The sequence below is a fragment of the Chanodichthys erythropterus genome, chromosome 12, assembly GCF_024489055.1.
Source record: "Chanodichthys erythropterus isolate Z2021 chromosome 12, ASM2448905v1, whole genome shotgun sequence".
NCBI classification, from domain to species: Eukaryota; Metazoa; Chordata; class Actinopteri; order Cypriniformes; family Xenocyprididae; genus Chanodichthys; species Chanodichthys erythropterus.
The window spans coordinates 56,175,045-56,195,833 of NC_090232.1; the positions used below are offsets into that span (position 1 = coordinate 56,175,045).

The window sequence follows — 20,789 nt, forward strand, 5'->3', positions numbered from 1 at the left end:
AACCTAAAAAAGAGTTACTCAGTTTTGCTCCTCAAGTGTGTTGCAGAGGCATTGATGAATACAGTGATTGTTTTGCAGTGTGAACGCATCTTCGCCTGTACCGGGCTGAACTGTGTGTTGAGCGAGATCAGCAGATTCAGAGGGACGAGAGCAGAAAACTGGCCAAAGTTACGGATGAGCCACTGAGAGCTGTCGTCAGACACACACGCCGCACCTGCGTGAACACACACACACAAGAACTTAAACCCATCACATCACTGCAGAACGTCATTGATGAGCTAATCTGACCAGGACAGGTGAGCGAAACACAGGAGTGAGCGTCTGTTCAATACCTGCGGGCTGACTCGACAGGAACGGTACGATGAAGTCTGTCACTGTCATTTGGCGCTGAAGGTCATTCATATGGAGAAATCCGGCATTGAACGCCTCAACCCTTCATCACACACACACACACACACACATGCATATGTCAATAACACAGAGACTCCACTGACATAAAGATTCATCATAAATTCACAGCTAATCAGAAAACAGGTGTATTGTGAGGAAGATCTGGGCCGTTTACACTGTCTGGAAGTTCTGACAGCTGAAGTTCTTGCTGCGCAGACACTGCAGGAACGTCTTCGAAGCCAACGGCAGGAACGGTTGGAGACGCTCGCCGAGCCACAGCACGACGCTGCCATCGTCCGTGAGTCTGTCCAGTCGTAGTTCTCGCAGAACATCCAGAACGACGGAGCCGGAGCTGCTGCTCCACCACGCTGACTGAACAGAGAGAATAGTGCAGCATTCGTCAACACGAGGAAAGAAGTACAGAAGAAGTACTCAACATACACTCAAATGACCTGCAAAGTTTCCAAACCAATGTTCATATTTCAGAATGTATAAATGTATGATTTCTGTGATGTTTACAGTCATTTTGAGCCTCTCAGTTCATGTGTGCATGAAAACACTGAAGAAATGAGCTGAGATTTATCTGTGTTACTTATCGCAACTAACAGGGAACGTTCTCAGAACTTTAGCTAACGTTCTCCCAAAGTTATGGACTAATTTTATACTAGTAACATTAAATAAATGTTCTTTCAAAGTTATCTGGTCTTTAATAATGTTCTCAAAATGTTAGCACAAAAACGTTATTTACAAATGTATTTTTTTTATTCTGAAATGTTTTTGTTGGACATTCATCTGACATTTTTCTAAATGTTCTTGTTCTTCTTGTTTCAGAACATTCAGAGAACATTCAAAAGTAACATTCCCAAAATGTTTGAAGAATTAAAATGGAATGTCCCCTTAGCATACGCACACCAAGTAAAAAACACTGTAAAAACATCCTGGACATCTGAAAGATTTCGGACATTAGGAAAACATTAGGAAAACTTTCTTGGAACATATTTTTGGTAGCTGGGTACAGAGACTATGAATGCAGTTAGCCTCTAACCAAAGTGCAAATAGCAATAAATATAACTTATTAAGTTTAATAAGTATAAATGTAGACATAAGTGCAAGATTATGGATAACAGTACTTCATGGAATGTCGTCAAAATCGTGTTTTGCAACCTAAAGTCCTTTTTACACGTACGTGAGGGTGAACTGCATCATTACCGCTGTACGTGCACCGCTGGATTTTTGTATCCGCACATACTTGTTTATTTGTTTTGCAGTAATTCGTTTATCCACAAGGTGGCAACCGTGCCCTGGGAGCGTCGCTTCACAAGGCGGTCAAAAAAAACTGCATAAACAGCACAGACCAGAACACATGCAAGCTACAGCGACAGTGGAGGCATACTTAGACGAGAGGTTGTGCGAAGAGGTTAGAAAGTACCCTCATTTGTACAACAAAGGCAAGAAAGAACACAAAGATGTGTGCATGGGTTGTAGAGATTGTGTGCTCAATACTGCACATGAGTCAAACAAGGCTGTGAGTTCGACTGTGTGCAAAAAAACTGAGCTCTTTAGTGATTCTGAGTAGCAAATGCAGCTGTGTGGTACCCTGTTGGAGAGCCTGATGAGGGCGCCGTCCAGCAGGTTTGAGACTCTGGTCAGGAGGAGCTTCCAGCTGCCAGGTGAGCTGATGACATCAGCAGTCAGATGACAGTCCAGTACAGACAGCAGCTGCTCCACACTGACATTCAGCACCTGAAGCACATCAAAACACCACTGTTGACACAACTGTCTCATGCCTGATCAGAGAGGTGCATTCTGGGATTGAGTCATGTCTGATTACCGGGGTACACGCGTATTCTGCGATACTGAAGTCACAAAGACTCTTTGCAGCATCTCCTTTGTTCAGGAAGAGCTGTAATGCAGAACTGAGGACGGAGAGGACATGATTATTCAGTCAAGGAGAAAAAAGCTGAAAAATAAAGCAGTTATCAAAACTTCACTCTACCTGTCCACTCCACTGCAAACTTGAGTCTCTGAAATACAAACAAACAGAGGAAAACATCACATACACAGACACACAACACATTACTGCACACTTACATGATCATGTAGTGATAGTGATGAACAGGAATCGCTGACTACCGTTGTATGGAGTCAAAGGACACTGTGGAGGAAAAGACAAATACAGTGTGAAATGTACAGAACAGACTGTTTTTTTTTTTTAAAAGAAAATGCTTGTTTATGCTGTAAACATAAAAAGTGATTCATTTTAAATAACAGACTTACCTCATGCACAACTGGGAGTAGAGAGCAACCTGCGAGAAAGTCAGAAATAGCGTTAAGGAACATGGGAAACAGACACGATGGTTTAGAGGAACACAGATCGCACTGTGCTGACCTGTAGGCGCCGTGAGGCTCAAGTTATAAACACTCGCCCAGATGACGGGCTCCAAATCACCCGCTGAAGATCTCAAGATGTGGTCAAGTTGCTTGAAGCTGATTTACAACAGGAAAGAAGGAGTCAAGAAGATCCTACCATTGATGTCTCGGTCTCTCTTGGTTATTGATAAACAAACACTTACATTATCTGGTTGGTTTGACAGCTGAGTGGACTCTAGAAAAGAAAACCAGTATGCATAGAAATTAACCTAATTTATTTCGTTTTATAGGAATATAACTCGAAGCAGCAATAACACAGCCAAGTGAAGAAACATAAAGTTAGCTTGATTGAATGAATAATAGGAAAGAAGAACTATGAAATTACAATGGGATCAAATACAGGAAACTTCTTACATGGTTCTAGAAATTGCCAAAGACTTCCAACCATAACTCTGAAACAGTTCTTACCGTTGTGGAGGAAACATACAGGAGCTCAAGAACTTTAGGAAGTCCTCGATCCACAGGAGACACGAGCAAATGATCAAACACTTTACTGATGATAACTTCCTTCTGTGGAAGACCAGGTAGATCTTCAACCATCAGTCCAACCATCTGCACCGGAGACAGATAGACCAGGGTCTCCAACTAAAGACACACAGAAGAACAAGAAAGCAACACTGAGTGGAAAAGTCCTACTGATAAAATGCATGATGGTGGTGGATATTAAACCTTCTTGTCATCTCTGTTTATATCACATGTGAAGATACATACGGGATCAAATTGTCCGTTGATGGAGAGCAGATCTTTAAGAGCCACAAACTGAGCGAACGAGCCAAAGTTCTTCAGCAGCCAGTCAGTGTTGTTGTTAGCACTCGACACACAGCCCGCATCTGACACACCACACAGTAAAATCACCTTCATGATCTCCAGAACCTCAACATGAGTGACATTCTGCATTAAAGCTCTGCAAACCTCCACCTCACCTGTTGCGTTTCTACTGAGGAAGGGCAGGATGAAAAATCCCACCAGGTTTCTTCCTTGCGTCTCATTGAGAAGCGGGACCTCTGCCAGACTGAGATAGGGTTGGAAATAATGTTGAACAAAGCATCTTATCAACTCATGATAGTCTTGATCTATTGTTGAGGAAAACTTTTCTTACATGTTCTGGTAAGTTTGGCAGCTGAGGTTTTTGCTGCTAGTGCACTGCAGTAGGGATGGTGATGCGTACGGTAAAAACGGCTTCAGATATTGACCCAACAACATGCTGATGAACGTAACGTTACTCCATTGGTCAGGAATGATGCGCTCCAATCTCAGCTCCCCAATCACATCCAGCACTTGGGACATGACATCCCCTCTGATTGGCTGAGACTGATGATGTAATGAGGAGGAATTACTGTCACATTCTCAGTCAATCTTCCAATGAACACTAGAGCAGATTTGCACAAGGCTTATTTACCATATTTGCTGTGGTGCTGGAAAAGATGACGAGGGCTCCATCGAGAACATTGTTTGTTTTGGTGAAAAGCAACTTCCAGATCTCCTTGGAGTAACTGCTGCTGCTGGATAGTTGACACTTCAGAAGTTCAGCCAGTTTTTCAGCAGTGATGCCTGTGAGCTACAAACACAAAAGATTTCATCAGTGGTCATCAACGTTCAGGAAACATCCAGAAATATTCCAGAAAGTGCTGCACATTTGCTCTCTGGGGGGACGTAGACTCCCACACAGTCATCAGTATCAGCTCATTTTAATAGAGTTTTCTGCTTGTCGGCTTCTTACCGAAGAGCAAGCGTACTGCTGCAGGTCAATACTACAGGGGGCGCTCACGAGACCAGCGGACAGGAGAGTCTCATTACTGTGGAAGACATCAGAATTACATGAGCACTTCCTATCTCATAGATGATGTCACAGTGTCAAAGTTCAGAAAAGAGTATTTGCTCGTACCTGTTTACTCCTGAACAAACTCTGGTAGCTGTTAAATTCATCAGAAAACATTGATTAGTGCTTCTGGATTTCAATATAACTCATTACAACACCCTTGGATTATAATATAACAATCAAGAAGGTTAAGACAAAGTAATACAAGTAGAAATTTGACCAACAAATCTTGCTCAAATTTGTTCACAGATTCATTCAGTTTCTTCTTTGACTACATGCATAGAGGGAGTCATTCCTATGTTCCCAGGACTTATGATTCATAGATATATAGGACAAATAATCATCACATGACAAAGGGTCCTATGTTCCCAGGATTGGGGTTCTTCTAAAACAGGAACATGGAGCCCAGGTAAGATTAAACCCTTGGAATGTTGAGCTCTTGGAACGTCGTACCCTGGGAATGTTGAGAACTGGGAAAGTAGCTATTCTCCTGATTGCAGCAGTAGGCGACGGCCAGTGAGTGATTTTGAGTCTTGAGTCTCGTTCAGCACTGGTTGGTCAATAACTCCACCTGAACACTCAATGCTGGACAAATCTTGTGTCAATTCTCTCTAAAATCTAAATCTCCAAAACCTACTAGTCTTTGAAACTACTGGGCATTACCTTTTGGAAAGTTAGAAACATTAATAAATGGATTTAATTATATATTTAAGCTATTTATCTGTTTCAGTTTGCTTGTCAACAGGCTACTCGCATTTAACGTTGTATGGAGCTGAGAACTGAATGTCTGTAGGCCCCTATTGAAATGGTTTATGTAGTTATTATAGTTCCTCTGGATGGGCTCTAGGACTTTCTATAGATCTGTACAGACTACAGCTGTCAGCGTAGCACACTAAATAGGGAGGGCATCTGAGCACAGCTGGGTTTAGGGCTTATGGATGATGGCTAGTGGAATAATACGTGTTTAGTTTTTAGAAAATGGCAAGGTGTACAAATTCACTTACCATTCACAGGTGTGCCCAGACACTGAAACAGAAGAAAAAAGATAGAACAAAATAATAGACAAGATGTAAAACATGTTTTTTTTTGTTTTAAATATCTCTGTATGCTTTCAGTTATATTAAAAAGTTTTAAGGAGCGAAGCATAGAGAGGATTCCTGTAGGACTGAAAGAGTTTGAGAAGGAAAACTGTTAAAAATAATCTCTTACTGTTGGAGGTTCAGGAAGTGAGCAGCCTGAAAATAAGACACACATTTGATCAATAATTCCAGTAGAAATACTGAGAAACATGTCGATCTGCTAGTGTAGTCAACAGTGAGAGATGATGAAGACACAAAGACTGAGAATCACCTCTCCCTGCATTCTGCTTGAGTTCTCCAGTTGTGTGGAAGACCAGAGTCTGCAATTCTGACGGCAGGAAAGGTAGAGCCTGAATCAGCTGCTCAAAACTGAGAAAGACACACAGGATTAGAGGAGATTTCAGCACAAGAGACACCAGAGACTCAATAATGTGACACCAGAGGCTCAAGTACACTTACATCAGTGTGAGGGAGCTGCACTGTATTACGGTCTGTGGAAACACAAACATGTATCAGTGTCATCATCACATTTCTGATTCATCAAACTGGCTTCTTTGACCACGGCGCATTTACCCTACAATCACATGTCAGATAACGCACATGTAAAAGCCAAACAGGCTGGCTCCAAACCCTAGTGAGCAGCCTTACTGTCTACATAAGCAGCGACTTTCTAATTGAAATAAGTGACTGATCTGAAAAACTCGGGCCAGTAACTCTGTTCACTAAAGCGCCACACAATTAGTGCTCTTCAAACAATACGTGAAGAAAGACTCGACTAACACTTGCACTTCCAATACAGTCAGATGTTAGCATGTTGCTAAGCTAATGATTCAACCCTCGAACGAGCACAAAACATACACAACACACACAAAGAGTGCAAGAGGCAGTTCATTTATTACTTGGGACAAGTTTGATTAATACTTTTTTGAACTGATTAATACGTATTTATAATATATATTTCTCTGAGTGAACTTGCCACAGTTTACTCTAAAATTGTTTAATGAGACACATCATTTTGGCATTAAATTGATTAAGACATAATTTTGCTGCCTACTGTTGGTAACAGACTTACAGTCAAGAGCGCACTCATAATGCCTAAAATTGCCTTCTGGATGGGCATCTACAGTTTTAAACATCCCAATATTTTTACCGTCTGTGAGAGCAGGTTTTCAAGAACACCAGGAAGTCCTCGATCCACAGGAGACACGAGCAAATGATCAAACACTTTATTGATGATAACTTCCTTCTGTGGAAGACCAGGTAGATCTTCAACCATCAGTCCAACCATCTGCACCGGAGACAGATAGACCAGGGTCTCCAACTAAAGACACACAGAAGAACAAGAAAGCAACACTGAGTGGAAAAGTCCTACTGATAAAATGCATGATGGTGGTGGATATTAAACCTTCTTGTCATCTCTGTTTATATCACATGTGAAGATACATACGGGATCAAATTGTCCGTTGATGGAGAGCAGATCTTTAAGAGCCACAAACTGAGCGAACAAGCCAAAGTTCTTCAGCAGCCAGTCAGTGTTGTTGTTAGCACTCGACACACAGCCCGCATCTGACACACCACACAGTAAAATCACCTTCATGATCTCCAGAACCTCAACATGAGTGACATTCTGCATTAAAGCTCTGCAAACCTCCACCTCACCTGTTGCGTTTCTACTGAGGAAGGGCAGGATGAAAAATCCCACCAGGTTTCTTCCTTGCGTCTCATTGAGAAGTGGGACCTCTGCCAGACTGAGATAGGGTTGGAAATAATGTTGAACAAAGCATCTTATCAACTCATGATAGTCTTGATCTATTGTTGAGGAAAGCTTTTCTTACATGTTCTGGTAAGTTTGGCAGCTGAGGTTTTTGCTGCTAGTGCACTGCAGTAGGGATGGTGATGCGTACGGTAAAAACGGCTTCAGATATTGACCCAACAACATGCTGATGAACGTAACGTTACTCCATTGGTCAGGAATGATGCGCTCCAATCTCAGCTCCCCAATCACATCCAGCACTTGGGACATGACATCCCCTCTGATTGGCTGAGACTGATGATGTAATGAGGAGGAATTACTGTCACATTCTCAGTCAATCTTCCAATGAACACTAGAGCAGATTTGCACAAGGCTTATTTACCATATTTGCTGTGGTGCTGGAAAAGATGACGAGGGCTCCATCGAGAACATTGTTTGTTTTGGTGAAAAGCAACTTCCAGATCTCCTTGGAGTAACTGCTGCTGCTGGATAGTTGACACTTCAGAAGTTCAGCCAGTTTTTCAGCAGTGATGCCTGTGAGCTACAAACACAAAAGATTTCATCAGTGGTCATCAACGTTCAGGAAACATCCAGAAATATTCCAGAAAGTGCTGCACATTTGCTCTCTGGGGGGACGTAGACTCCCACACAGTCATCAGTATCAGCTCATTTTAATAGAGTTTTCTGCTTGTCGGCTTCTTACCGAAGAGCAAGCGTACTGCTGCAGGTCAATACTACAGGGGGCGCTCACGAGACCAGCGGACAGGAGAGTCTCATTACTGTGGAAGACATCAGAATTACATGAGCACTTCCTATCTCATAGATGATGTCACAGTGTCAAAGTTCAGAAAAGAGTATTTGCTCGTACCTGTTTACTCCTGAACAAACTCTGGTAGCTGTTAAATTCATCAGAAAACATTGATTAGTGCTACTGGACTCATAACTCAGTGCAAATCCTGTAAATCCCAATGTAAGACTCAAGAAGGTTAAGAGAATTTAAAAGAATAAACTTGACCAACAAATCTTGTTCACACTTGATGGCAGATTTGATCATTGTTTCTTCCTGTTGGCTACATGGTTACAGCAGTAGGTGGCGACAGTGAGTGACTTTGAGTCTCAAGTCTCGTTCAGCACTGTCTGGTCAATAAGTCCCTCTTAGCAATATCCAGTGGGGAACAAATCTTGTTTTTAAATTTCTGGCCAAACATCTACTAGAGTTAAAAACTACTGTGCTTGACCCTTTGGAAATGTAAAACTGAAATGATTGAATCTGATAATATCCTTAAATTGTTAAAAACGTTTTAGTGCCTGAGTTTCAGTGTGCTTGTCCAACAGTCTACTCGCAATTGCCATAATACAGAGCTGAGTATGAAGGTGTGAAGACACCCGTCATATTGGTTAGTGTACTTATTATTCATATGACTGGGCTCTAGGGCCGCCAATAGATATGTACAGACAACAGCTGCCAATGTAGCACACTCAATAGGGAGCGTCTGGACAGAGATTACTACAACGTTGGGTTCAGTGATTACAGACAGTTGGTAGTGGAAGGATGCAAGTTTAGCTTTTCACAACATTCTTTTGGACTAAACAAGAAACCCTGATTAGTTCACATCAGAATCAAACTTAGAGCATAAATGCACTTACCATTCATGGGAGTGATCAGACACTGAAACAGACAAACATGGCAAAGCAAGATAAAAAGCAAATGTAAATACATGTTTTCAAGTACTATGTATATAAAAGCTTTGTTGAGTAGGTTTTAAAAAGTGAATAAAGGTAAGAAATCTTTTAGGACTGAAAGAGGTTCATTAGGAAAATTGTGTTAAAAATAATCTCTTACTGTTGGAGGTTCAGGAAGTGAGCAGCCTGAAAATAAGACACACATTTGATCAATAATTCCAGTAGAAATACTGAGAAACATGTCGATCTGCTAGTGTAGTCAACAGTGAGAGATGATGAAGACACAAAGACTGAGAATCACCTCTCCCTGCATTCTGCTTGAGTTCTCCAGTTGTGTGGAAGACCAGAGTCTGCAATTCTGACGGCAGGAAAGGTAGAGCCTGAATCAGCTGCTCAAAACTGAGAAAGACACACAGGATTAGAGGAGATTTCAGCACGAGAGACACCAGAGACTCAATAATGTGACACCAGAGGCTCAAGTACACTTACATCAGTGTGAGGGAGCTGCACTGTATTACGGTCTGTGGAAACACAAACATGTATCAGTGTCATCATCACATTTCTGATTCATCAAACTGGCTTCTTTGACCACGGCGCATTTACCCTACAATCACATGTCAGATAACGCACATGTAAAAGCCAAACAGGCTGGCTCCAAACCCTAGTGAGCAGCCTTACTGTCTACATAAGCAGCGACTTTCTAATTGAAATAAGTGACTGATCTGAAAAACTCGGGCCAGTAACTCTGTTCACTAAAGCGCCACACAATTAGTGCTCTTCAAACAATACGTGAAGAAAGACTCGACTAACACTTGCACTTCCAATACAGTCAGATGTTAGCATGTTGCTAAGCTAATGATTCAACCCTCGAACGAGCACAAAACATACACAACACACACAAAGAGTGCAAGAGGCAGTTCATTTATTACTTGGGACAAGTTTGATTAATACTTTTTTGAACTGATTAATATGTATTTATAATTGATATTTCTCTGAGTGAACTTGCCACAGTTTACTCTAAAATTGTTTAATGAGACACATCATTTTGGCATTAAATTGATTAAGACATAATTTTGCTGCCTACTGTTGGTAACAGACTTACGGTCAAGAGCGCACTCATAATGCCTAAAATTGCCTTCTGGATGGGCATCTACAGTTTAAAACATCCCAATATTTTTACCGTCTGTGAGAGCAGGTTTTCAAGAACACCAGGAAGTCCTCGATCCACAGGAGACATGAGCAGATGATCAAACACTTTATTGATGATAACTTCCTTCTGTGGAAGACCAGGTAGATCTTCAACCATCAGTCCAACCATCTGCACCGGAGACAGATAGACCAGGGTCTCCAACTAAAGACACACAGAAGAACAAGAAAGCAACACTGAGTGGAAAAGTCCTACTGATAAAATGCATGATGGTGGTGGATATTAAACCTTCTTGTCATCTCTGTTTATATCACATGTGAAGATACATACGGGATCAAATTGTCCGTTGATGGAGAGCAGATCTTTAAGAGCCACAAACTGAGCGAACAAGCCAAAGTTCTTCAGCAGCCAGTCAGTGTTGTTGTTAGCACTCGACACACAGCCCGCATCTGACACACCACACAGTAAAATCACCTTCATGATCTCCAGAACCTCAACATGAGTGACATTCTGCATTAAAGCTCTGCAAACCTCCACCTCACCTGTTGCGTTTCTACTGAGGAAGGGCAAGATGAAAAATCCCACCAGGTTTCTTCCTTGCGTCTCATTGAGAAGCGGGACCTCTGCCAGACTGAGATAGGGTTGGAAATAATGTTGAACAAAGCATCTTATCAACTCATGATAGTCTTGATCTATTGTTGAGGAAAGCTTTTCTTACATGTTCTGGTAAGTTTGGCAGCTGAGGTTTTTGCTGCTAGTGCACTGCAGTAGGGATGGTGATGCGTACGGTAAAAACGGCTTCAGATATTGACCCAACAACATGCTGATGAACGTAACGTTACTCCATTGGTCAGGAATGATGCGCTCCAATCTCAGCTCCCCAATCACATCCAGCACTTGGGACATGACATCCCCTCTGATTGGCTGAGACTGATGATGTAATGAGGAGGAATTACTGTCACATTCTCAGTCAATCTTCCAATGAACACTAGAGCAGATTTGCACAAGGCTTATTTACCATATTTGCTGCGGTGCTGGAAAAGATGACGAGGGCTCCATCGAGAACATTGTTTGTTTTGGTGAAAAGCAACTTCCAGATCTCCTTGGAGTAACTGCTGCTGCTGGATAGTTGACACTTCAGAAGTTCAGCCAGTTTTTCAGCAGTGATGCCTGTGAGCTACAAACACAAAAGATTTCATCAGTGGTCATCAACGTTCAGGAAACATCCAGAAATATTCCAGAAAGTGCTGCACATTTGCTCTCTGGGGGGACGTAGACTCCCACACAGTCATCAGTATCAGCTCATTTTAATAGAGTTTTCTGCTTGTCGGCTTCTTACCGAAGAGCAAGCGTACTGCTGCAGGTCAATACTACAGGGGGTGCTCACGAGACCAGCGGACAGGAGAGTCTCATTACTGTGGAAGACATCAGAATTACATGAGCACTTCCTATCTCATAGATGATGTCACAGTGTCAAAGTTCAGAAAAGAGTATTTGCTCGTACCTGTTTACTCCTGAACAAACTCTGGTAGCTGTTAAATTCATCAGAAAACATTGATTAGTGCTACTGGACTCATAACTCAGTGCAAATCCTGTAAATCCCAATGTAAGACTCAAGAAGGTTAAGAGAATTTAAAAGTATAAACTTGACCAACAAATCTTGTTCACACTTGATGGCAGATTTGATCATTGTTTCTTCCTGTTGGCTACATGGTTACAGCAGTAGGTGGCGACAGTGAGTGACTTTGAGTCTCAAGTCTCGTTCAGCACTGTCTGGTCAATAAGTCCCTCTTAGCAATATCCAGTGGGGAACAAATCTTGTTTTTAAATTTCTGGCCAAACATCTACTAGAGTTAAAAACTACTGTGCTTGACCCTTTGGAAATGTAAAACTGAAATGATTGAATCTGATAATATCCTTAAATTGTTAAAAACGTTTTAGTGCCTGAGTTTCAGTGTGCTTGTCCAACAGTCTACTCGCAATTGCCATAATACAGAGCTGAGTATGAAGGTGTGAAGACACCCGTCATATTGGTTAGTGTACTTATTATTCATATGACTGGGCTCTAGGGCCGCCAATAGATATGTACAGACAACAGCTGCCAATGTAGCACACTCAATAGGGAGCGTCTGGACAGAGATTACTACAACGTTGGGTTCAGTGATTACAGACAGTTGGTAGTGGAAGGATGCAAGTTTAGCTTTTCACAACATTCTTTTGGACTAAACAAGAAACCCTGATTAGTTCACATCAGAATCAAACTTAGAGCATAAATGCACTTACCATTCATGGGAGTGATCAGACACTGAAACAGACAAACATGGCAAAGCAAGATAAAAAGCAAATGTAAATACATGTTTTCAAGTACTATGTATATAAAAGCTTTGTTGAGTAGGTTTTAAAAAGTGAATAAAGGTAAGAAATCTTTTAGGACTGAAAGAGGTTCATTAGGAAAATTGTGTTAAAAATAATCTCTTACTGTTGGAGGTTCAGGAAGTGAGCAGCCTGAAAATAAGACACACATTTGATCAATAATTCCAGTAGAAATACTGAGAAACATGTCGATCTGCTAGTGTAGTCAACAGTGAGAGATGATGAAGACACAAAGACTGAGAATCACCTCTCCCTGCATTCTGCTTGAGTTCTCCAGTTGTGTGGAAGACCAGAGTCTGCAATTCTGACGGCAGGAAAGGTAGAGCCTGAATCAGCCTCTCAAAACTGAGAAAGACACACAGGATTAGAGGAGATTTCAGCACGAGAGACACCAGAGACTCAATAATGTGACACCAGAGGCTCAAGTACACTTACATCAGTGTGAGGGAGCTGCACTGTATTACGGTCTGTGGAAACACAAACATGTATCAGTGTCATCATCACATTTCTGATTCATCAAACTGGCTTCTTTGACCACGGCGCATTTACCCTACAATCACATGTCAGATAACGCACATGTAAAAGCCAAACAGGCTGGCTCCAAACCCTAGTGAGCAGCCTTACTGTCTACATAAGCAGCGACTTTCTAATTGAAATAAGTGACTGATCTGAAAAACTCGGGCCAGTAACTCTGTTCACTAAAGCGCCACACAATTAGTGCTCTTCAAACAATACGTGAAGAAAGACTCGACTAACACTTGCACTTCCAATACAGTCAGATGTTAGCATGTTGCTAAGCTAATGATTCAACCCTCGAACGAGCACAAAACATACACAACACACACAAAGAGTGCAAGAGGCAGTTCATTTATTACTTGGGACAAGTTTGATTAATACTTTTTTGAACTGATTAATATGTATTTATAATTGATATTTCTCTGAGTGAACTTGCCACAGTTTACTCTAAAATTGTTTAATGAGACACATCATTTTGGCATTAAATTGATTAAGACATAATTTTGCTGCCTACTGTTGGTAACAGACTTACGGTCAAGAGCGCACTCATAATGCCTAAAATTGCCTTCTGGATGGGCATCTACAGTTTAAAACATCCCAATATTTTTACCGTCTGTGAGAGCAGGTTTTCAAGAACTTTAGGAAGTCCTCGATCCACAGGAGACATGAACAGATGATCAAACACTTTATTGATGATAACTTCCTTCTGTGGAAGACCAGGTAGATCTTCAACCATCAGTCCAACCATCTGCACCGGAGACAGATAGACCAGGGTCTCCAACTAAAGACACACAGAAGAACAAGAAAGCAACACTGAGTGGAAAAGTCCTACTGATAAAATGCATGATGGTGGTGGATATTAAACCTTCTTGTCATCTCTGTTTATATCACATGTGAAGATACATACGGGATCAAATTGTCCGTTGATGGAGAGCAGATCTTTAAGAGCCACAAACTGAGCGAACGAGCCAAAGTTCTTCAGCAGCCAGTCAGTGTTGTTGTTAGCACTCGACACACAGCCCGCATCTGACACACCACACAGTAAAATCACCTTCATGATCTCCAGAACCTCAACATGAGTGACATTCTGCATTAAAGCTCTGCAAACCTCCACCTCACCTGTTGCGTTTCTACTGAGGAAGGGCAAGATGAAAAATCCCACCAGGTTTCTTCCTTGCGTCTCATTGAGAAGCGGGACCTCTGCCAGACTGAGATAGGGTTGGAAATAATGTTGAACAAAGCATCTTATCAACTCATGATAGTCTTGATCTATTGTTGAGGAAAACTTTTCTTACATGTTCTGGTAAGTTTGGCAGCTGAGGTTTTTGCTGCTAGTGCACTGCAGTAGGGATGGTGATGCGTACGGTAAAAACGGCTTCAGATATTGACCCAACAACATGCTGATGAACGTAACGTTACTCCATTGGTCAGGAATGATGCGCTCCAATCTCAGCTCCCCAATCACATCCAGCACTTGGGACATGACATCCCCTCTGATTGGCTGAGACTGATGATGTAATGAGGAGGAATTACTGTCACATTCTCAGTCAATCTTCCAATGAACACTAGAGCAGATTTGCACAAGGCTTATTTACCATATTTGCTGCGGTGCTGGAAAAGATGACGAGGGCTCCATCGAGAACATTGTTTGTTTTGGTGAAAAGCAACTTCCAGATCTCCTTGGAGTAACTGCTGCTGCTGGATAGTTGACACTTCAGAAGTTCAGCCAGTTTTTCAGCAGTGATGCCTGTGAGCTACAAACACAAAAGATTTCATCAGTGGTCATCAACGTTCAGGAAACATCCAGAAATATTCCAGAAAGTGCTGCACATTTGCTCTCTGGGGGGACGTAGACTCCCACACAGTCATCAGTATCAGCTCATTTTAATAGAGTTTTCTGCTTGTCGGCTTCTTACCGAAGAGCAAGCGTACTGCTGCAGGTCAATACTACAGGGGGCGCTCACGAGACCAGCGGACAGGAGAGTCTCATTACTGTGGGGTAGATAAACTCTTCTCATGAATTTGATTTACTTGACATGAGTTTTATTTTCATTGAGTAAAAAAAAAAAAAAAAATCTAAACACTACCTGCTGATTCCATCACAAATTGAGGTTTCTGTAAAAGTAAAAGAAAAGGAAAATAAGAAAAACAGAAAATGACAAATAATTATCTTTTGTAAAACTTTACAGTAATATAGTACTTACCATTGAATGGTGTTGAAATACACTGCAAAGGATATGAGCACAAAACAATAATAGATTATGAAGTACTTTTCATGTTAGTAAAAATATCAATCCAATAAACTTGTGTTTCTTACCGTAACAAGTGGAGGAAAACAGCCTGTTAAAAAAACACACAACAGTAAAATCTCAGAAATATAATTTAGAGATGCGTGTGTTAAACCTAACTATACTTTAGAAACTAAGTTGTTCAGACATTTGCTATTATTATTTGCTTAGTTTGTGCGTACCAGCAGGTGCCATCTGTTCCAGCTGATCGATGATGTCCTTGATGGGCTGCATCATGTGTGGAGGAACCGCAGATTCCTGCAGCCTCTGAACTCTGGAAGAGAGATCATGTGAAACTGGGTCTTGACTGAAGCAGTTCAGAAACAGTAGTAGAAACATGTGAGCTTTTGTGTATTACTTACATCTGTTGGTATGATGAGCACTCCAAACCCATCTGACATTGACAGAGAACAAGAAACAATTCAGCTTACTTCAAACCTTTTATATGTGCTGAAATCTGTCCACAGACAGACAGTCTTTGGCGGAGATGCTCTTACCTCGCCAGCGAGTACAATGAGATATCCGAGCATCTCAAGTAGACCACGGTCTTCAGGTGAAACCAAGATGTGATCAAAGACCATGTTTATGATGACGTTTTTCTCTGGGAGACCTGCAAAATCCTCAACTATCAGTTCAGCTGTCTGTCTGGGGGAGAGAACCACCAGTGCATCTATCTGAAATACACAAAGAGAACATTTCATTTGACAGACAGACGCTGAAGTACAGGGCATGCATAAAAACATCGAAAATAACCAGAAATCCAATTCATCAAGCACATGAGAAGGTCAAGCATAGATCTAAATCTTTGTTGTAGAAATGTAATAAAACAAGTTTTTAAGTGTAACTCACAGCGTTGAAGTGTGGGTTCAGCTGGTACATTTCCCTCAATGTTGAAAACTGTGAAAATTCACCAAGATTCAGAGTAACCCAGATGCTGCTGTTCTCAGCAGGGCAGCCACCTGAAAACATGTTGATATATTTTTAGATGGATTGATAGATAGGTCGATGGATGGACACATGAATGGATGGATGAATGGACAGATGTACCTGAAACATTTTGTCGGCTCAGGAAAGAGAAGATGAAATACTTATAAACATTCTCCGCTCCTTCTGACAACAGGAACATGTTGTCACTGAGCTCTGAAATACTGAAAGTAATGAATGAAAGTCAGGACAGTTGAGAATAGAGGTCATCAAATGACGTCAGCGTTCAGGTGAGAATGCGTGCGGTGGACGTACAGTATCTGGAAGGTTTGGCAGCTGAACTCTTTGTGACTGAGGCACGTGAGATATTCTGGAGTCAGGGTGGAGAGAAGAGGCTTTAACTTGACCTGGAACCACAATCTAACAAACGACTCATCCTGCAGGTTGCTCATCGTGAAGGTGTCATCAACGATTTGGTCCAGAATGTCACTGAAGGGGGAACTCTGGGAACTGAAGTTCTGCGAAAGTGGCAAGGAACAACATGCAAACAGAAATGGTATCAAAAGCAGATAAGGTTTAAACAATGCTCCTCCTTAAGAGCACTGGTTTATAAGAATCTGGTCGCTCTTACAGTCATGGAGAGCTGCTGCAGTAGAGCGTTGAGGTTCTGGGAGAGATGCAGGAGAACATTCAAGAGCGTCTCCTCATTGAGCGTGAGGTTTGATCGAGCTGCACAGTGCAGGACAGTGGCCACATGTTCCACCAAGTCAGTGAGCTAGAAAGACATACAAACACATTGTGTGAGATATGATATGAAAACATAATGCCATACCAGCAGAGAAGATGCTTGGAATGATAAGTTCTTTCAGCTCACCCCACATGTTCTATTATCAATAAAGACGCTGCAGATGTCCTGACTTTCATTCTGGGCTCCAGGTCCCATCCCTGTCTCGATGTAGCTAAAGAAAACACCCCAAACCACATCAGAATGTTCTCCTTACTCTATGAGATGTGTTTGTGGATAACTGTGACTGTGTTCTAGCATGGAAAACTCACAACTGGTTATGGAAGACAGCTGTGAGGTTGGGGTGGATTTCTATCTGGTTGTCAGGAAGGAACCGCCGGAGTATGGGAGAAACCACATGCGTGAACCAGTCATTAATGTTCATGGGGTCAAAAGAAACCACCTGCTGCTCTTGGGTGGGATTCTGCTTGAAAGGAGCGGCGATCTCGGCGAGCGTCAGGTTTATCACGGCCTGCAAAAGTGTGGCGCTCCGCATGCCGCTCAAGTTTTGCTTAAGGAAGAGAGCAGATATACAAAGCAGAATTCCTCAAACTCCGGACTTTCAGTTTAAGTTTGTAATGTGAATGTGTGTGTGTGTGTGTGTGTGTGTGTTACCTGCTGTGTCAAGGACACAAATTCTCTCACAAAGCTCCCGACAGGTCTAAAAGCCGTCATGAAACCATTCAGTGCCTGCAGCCACACAACAGACATACTACATTAATCATCGCAATAGATATTGGGTCATATTTAGGTCATTTTACTAGTAAAACATCAAGTGTTGTTAAAGCACTGAAACAGATTTAGTCATCTACATCCATTAGACTGTCTTTCTTGCCTGTCCGAGGGGGTCTTGCGGTGAAGAGGATGGAAGAGTGCTCATATAATACTGTGTGCTGTTATTTGAAGTCCATGGATCCTCAGAGGGCATCAGAGAGGACAACAAACTCTGAAACACCAGGTCGAGGGAGCTGTTAGTCAAGCCCACCACCTCCGGATGAAGGAGAAGCTCTGCCTTCTGTTCTGGACTCAAGAGGTGCAAAACCTCCAACTGACAAGAAAGGGAAGAACCTCAGAACATCTCCAGGACATTGACATAGTATTGAAGTTAAACTGGTGCCATCATATGACCCTCAGGAGAGCATCAGATGCAGGAGGGAGTGTTCCTACCCCGCTGAAGAGCATGTTTATGGACGTGAAGTCTCGCACTTGAGCCACGACAGCGAACGAGCCGAAGTTCTTCATCAGCCAGTCTTCGGTGCTATCCTCTGGATCCACACAACCTACAACAACACACGATCAGACATGCCCAAAACCTTTCAAACAACACTCCATCCAAGAGTAGAAGTGTTACCTGAGGATGTGTTTCTGGAGAGAAACGGGTACATGAAGAAAGAATAGATCCACTTCTGTCTCACTGGATCCAGACCGGAGAAATGCTGACTCAACTCCTTGACACTATACACACACACACAAACAGTGATTTACACGATGAAATGAAGCCATTAATTATATTCTGCTAGTTTCTCGTGCTCTTACACAGTCTGGTAGGCGCTGCAGCTGAAGTTTCTGTTGCTGAGACATGTGAGGAAGTTTCTGGAGACGGACGACAGCAGAGGAGTGAGTTTGATGTCCAGCCACGCTCTGATCACGTGATCCTCGTTCAAACTGACACCTCCCGACAGATCCAAGACCGGAACTCCGGACGCACTGGAGCGCTGCGAGAGAGACAGCATCACAGCAGAGCCTCAGCAGCGAAGGCTCATGGGATATGTGTGTCTGTGTGTGCTGGCGTACCATGAATGAGTAGACGTCCAGAGCAGCGCTGATGAGTCCCTTCAGGTTCAGGATGTGGTCTGCGTCAGGCTCTGATGGGACGCCAGCACAGGTCAGGAAGCTCTGCGTAGGGCCGTCCATCTGAGGCGACAGAAGCAGCACAGATCGAGAACATGAGTTTACAACAGTTCGGTTCTGTATAACGTGGAGTGTGCGGATCGGATTTCGCTAGGACATTCGCTAGCTTCCTCCAAAGTTTACACGCCTGTATTATTGTTTGTTTTTATTTAAATATGAGCCATCATGTTCCCTTTGGTTTCATGTTTCAGTCTCTGTGCTTACATGTCGAGTAACGAGTCTTTGTATCACCTCTGAGATCATTTAGTCTTGGACTGTGTCATTTTTAGCTCTTTTAATGTTAAATAAAAACTACTCGAGTTTTTTATACTGCTTTGCTCATGTTACATTAGTGCTTAGTTCATCGTGAGTTTTTGTGTTTAGCTGCTGTCTTACCAAAACAAACAACATTCTTGAACAAAGAACAATCTAAAAATAGGTGTGTGTGTGTGTGTGTGTGTGTGTGTGTGTGTGTGTGTGTGAACTCACATCAGTGCATTGTTCTGCTGTAAGCCCAGCACTCGTTCTGCAGGTTTGACTGTGAATCGTGAAATGAGAAGAGATTAATTCAGAGATACAAGAGAGTGAATGGAAAGTGAGCGATAGGTCACGGTGATGAATGAAAGCCAGAAATGTTAAAGTCATTTCACAACAACTGCATAAAACAAAAGAAAGACTGCATTCTGTGTGGGCTCTTTGTCCCAAAAGTTTCTTTAGGTTATATAATGGGCAGATCTGAAGAGTTTCACTCACGTCTGTACTGCAGAACATATGCTGCCTGAAAACGGAGACAGACATAAAGAGAGACAGTGTCAGTGATATAGCAAAGTACACTCGGATGGAGAGATCAGGGCTTCACTGTTGTATTTAATGCATGTCTGTATGATTTTATTCTGTGAGAAGAAAGGGAGTGATGAGCGACACAACACATGAAACTAGCACTGTTTGATCAGTGTGTCGTTTCATTAATCAGTTCAGATATAAATGATGACTGTGGACTCACCGAAAGCCATCACTCCCACACACAGGAGTGGGAAAATAAGAGGCGTTCTCATGAAGACAGTTCTCCTCCTCTTGAGACGTTCATGTGAAATATATTAAACTCTGAGAGAAACAAACAAAACGCCAGATGAATGTAGTGCTAATTTACTGCCTCTAGAATGATTGTTGAATGTAATTACTGAAGACAGGATTTTCAAGATTTTGCAGATGTTTTAAGGAACAACAAAAACAAACACAACCCTGAACTGACACACACACACACACACACACACACACACACACACACACACACACACACACACACACACACACACATACACTTTAGTTCATATAATATAATATAATATAATATAATATAATATAATATAATATAATATAATATAATATAATATAATATAATATAATATAATATAATATAATATAATATAATATAATATAATATAATATAATATAATAATTAAAATGAAATGAAAAGGATATGATATATTAATGAATAGTTTGGATAAACATTCAACTTTTTTGTTTTTGAAAGAAGTCTCTCCAGTGATCAAAGCTGAATTTTCAGCATCATTACTCCAGTCTTCAGTGTCACATGATCCTTCAGAAATCATTCTGATATGATGATTTGCTGCTCAAGAAACATTTATGATTATTATCAATGTTGAAAACAGTTCAGATTTGTGTGAAAACCGTCATACATTTTATTCTTCT

The 20,789-nt window shown here is 41.7% G+C and overlaps 1 protein-coding gene across 1 annotated transcript in view; it reads right to left on the bottom strand.

The window, feature by feature from the left end:
* The window catches only part of mslnb (mesothelin b), a 35,846-nt gene extending 15,663 nt beyond the window's left edge, over positions 1-20,183 (bottom strand). Inside the window, exons 1-70 of the mRNA XM_067405011.1 lie at positions 20,080-20,183; positions 19,830-19,854; positions 19,566-19,614; positions 18,981-19,100; positions 18,723-18,901; positions 18,538-18,641; positions 18,354-18,466; positions 18,022-18,234; positions 17,802-17,876; positions 17,459-17,697; positions 17,277-17,361; positions 17,034-17,177; positions 16,718-16,920; positions 16,526-16,626; positions 16,328-16,437; positions 15,976-16,152; positions 15,841-15,872; positions 15,661-15,752; positions 15,508-15,530; positions 15,395-15,416; positions 15,278-15,305; positions 15,107-15,182; positions 14,786-14,944; positions 14,486-14,697; positions 14,310-14,398; positions 14,098-14,216; positions 13,801-13,971; positions 13,110-13,141; positions 12,922-13,019; positions 12,781-12,806; positions 12,585-12,606; positions 11,806-11,833; positions 11,641-11,716; positions 11,320-11,478; positions 11,020-11,231; positions 10,844-10,932; positions 10,632-10,750; positions 10,335-10,505; positions 9,644-9,675; positions 9,456-9,553; positions 9,315-9,340; positions 9,119-9,140; positions 8,340-8,367; positions 8,175-8,250; positions 7,854-8,012; positions 7,554-7,765; positions 7,378-7,466; positions 7,166-7,284; positions 6,869-7,039; positions 6,178-6,209; positions 5,990-6,087; positions 5,849-5,874; positions 5,644-5,665; positions 4,706-4,733; positions 4,541-4,616; positions 4,220-4,378; positions 3,920-4,131; positions 3,744-3,832; positions 3,532-3,650; positions 3,229-3,405; positions 2,964-2,995; positions 2,780-2,877; positions 2,668-2,696; positions 2,524-2,545; positions 2,387-2,414; positions 2,222-2,306; positions 1,987-2,133; positions 566-762; positions 333-433; positions 102-214 (exon numbers count right to left, since the gene is read on the bottom strand). Coding sequence (XP_067261112.1) covers positions 102-214; positions 333-433; positions 566-762; positions 1,987-2,133; positions 2,222-2,306; positions 2,387-2,414; positions 2,524-2,545; positions 2,668-2,696; positions 2,780-2,877; positions 2,964-2,995; positions 3,229-3,405; positions 3,532-3,650; positions 3,744-3,832; positions 3,920-4,131; positions 4,220-4,378; positions 4,541-4,616; positions 4,706-4,733; positions 5,644-5,665; positions 5,849-5,874; positions 5,990-6,087; positions 6,178-6,209; positions 6,869-7,039; positions 7,166-7,284; positions 7,378-7,466; positions 7,554-7,765; positions 7,854-8,012; positions 8,175-8,250; positions 8,340-8,367; positions 9,119-9,140; positions 9,315-9,340; positions 9,456-9,553; positions 9,644-9,675; positions 10,335-10,505; positions 10,632-10,750; positions 10,844-10,932; positions 11,020-11,231; positions 11,320-11,478; positions 11,641-11,716; positions 11,806-11,833; positions 12,585-12,606; positions 12,781-12,806; positions 12,922-13,019; positions 13,110-13,141; positions 13,801-13,971; positions 14,098-14,216; positions 14,310-14,398; positions 14,486-14,697; positions 14,786-14,944; positions 15,107-15,182; positions 15,278-15,305; positions 15,395-15,416; positions 15,508-15,530; positions 15,661-15,752; positions 15,841-15,872; positions 15,976-16,152; positions 16,328-16,437; positions 16,526-16,626; positions 16,718-16,920; positions 17,034-17,177; positions 17,277-17,361; positions 17,459-17,697; positions 17,802-17,876; positions 18,022-18,234; positions 18,354-18,466; positions 18,538-18,641; positions 18,723-18,901; positions 18,981-19,100; positions 19,566-19,614; positions 19,830-19,854; positions 20,080-20,131 — 6,966 coding nt within the window. The 5' untranslated portion in view covers positions 20,132-20,183. The remainder of the gene's footprint in view (positions 1-101; positions 215-332; positions 434-565; positions 763-1,986; positions 2,134-2,221; positions 2,307-2,386; positions 2,415-2,523; positions 2,546-2,667; positions 2,697-2,779; positions 2,878-2,963; positions 2,996-3,228; positions 3,406-3,531; positions 3,651-3,743; positions 3,833-3,919; positions 4,132-4,219; positions 4,379-4,540; positions 4,617-4,705; positions 4,734-5,643; positions 5,666-5,848; positions 5,875-5,989; positions 6,088-6,177; positions 6,210-6,868; positions 7,040-7,165; positions 7,285-7,377; positions 7,467-7,553; positions 7,766-7,853; positions 8,013-8,174; positions 8,251-8,339; positions 8,368-9,118; positions 9,141-9,314; positions 9,341-9,455; positions 9,554-9,643; positions 9,676-10,334; positions 10,506-10,631; positions 10,751-10,843; positions 10,933-11,019; positions 11,232-11,319; positions 11,479-11,640; positions 11,717-11,805; positions 11,834-12,584; positions 12,607-12,780; positions 12,807-12,921; positions 13,020-13,109; positions 13,142-13,800; positions 13,972-14,097; positions 14,217-14,309; positions 14,399-14,485; positions 14,698-14,785; positions 14,945-15,106; positions 15,183-15,277; positions 15,306-15,394; positions 15,417-15,507; positions 15,531-15,660; positions 15,753-15,840; positions 15,873-15,975; positions 16,153-16,327; positions 16,438-16,525; positions 16,627-16,717; positions 16,921-17,033; positions 17,178-17,276; positions 17,362-17,458; positions 17,698-17,801; positions 17,877-18,021; positions 18,235-18,353; positions 18,467-18,537; positions 18,642-18,722; positions 18,902-18,980; positions 19,101-19,565; positions 19,615-19,829; positions 19,855-20,079) is intronic.
* Between the last annotated feature and the right edge of the window lie 606 nt (positions 20,184-20,789).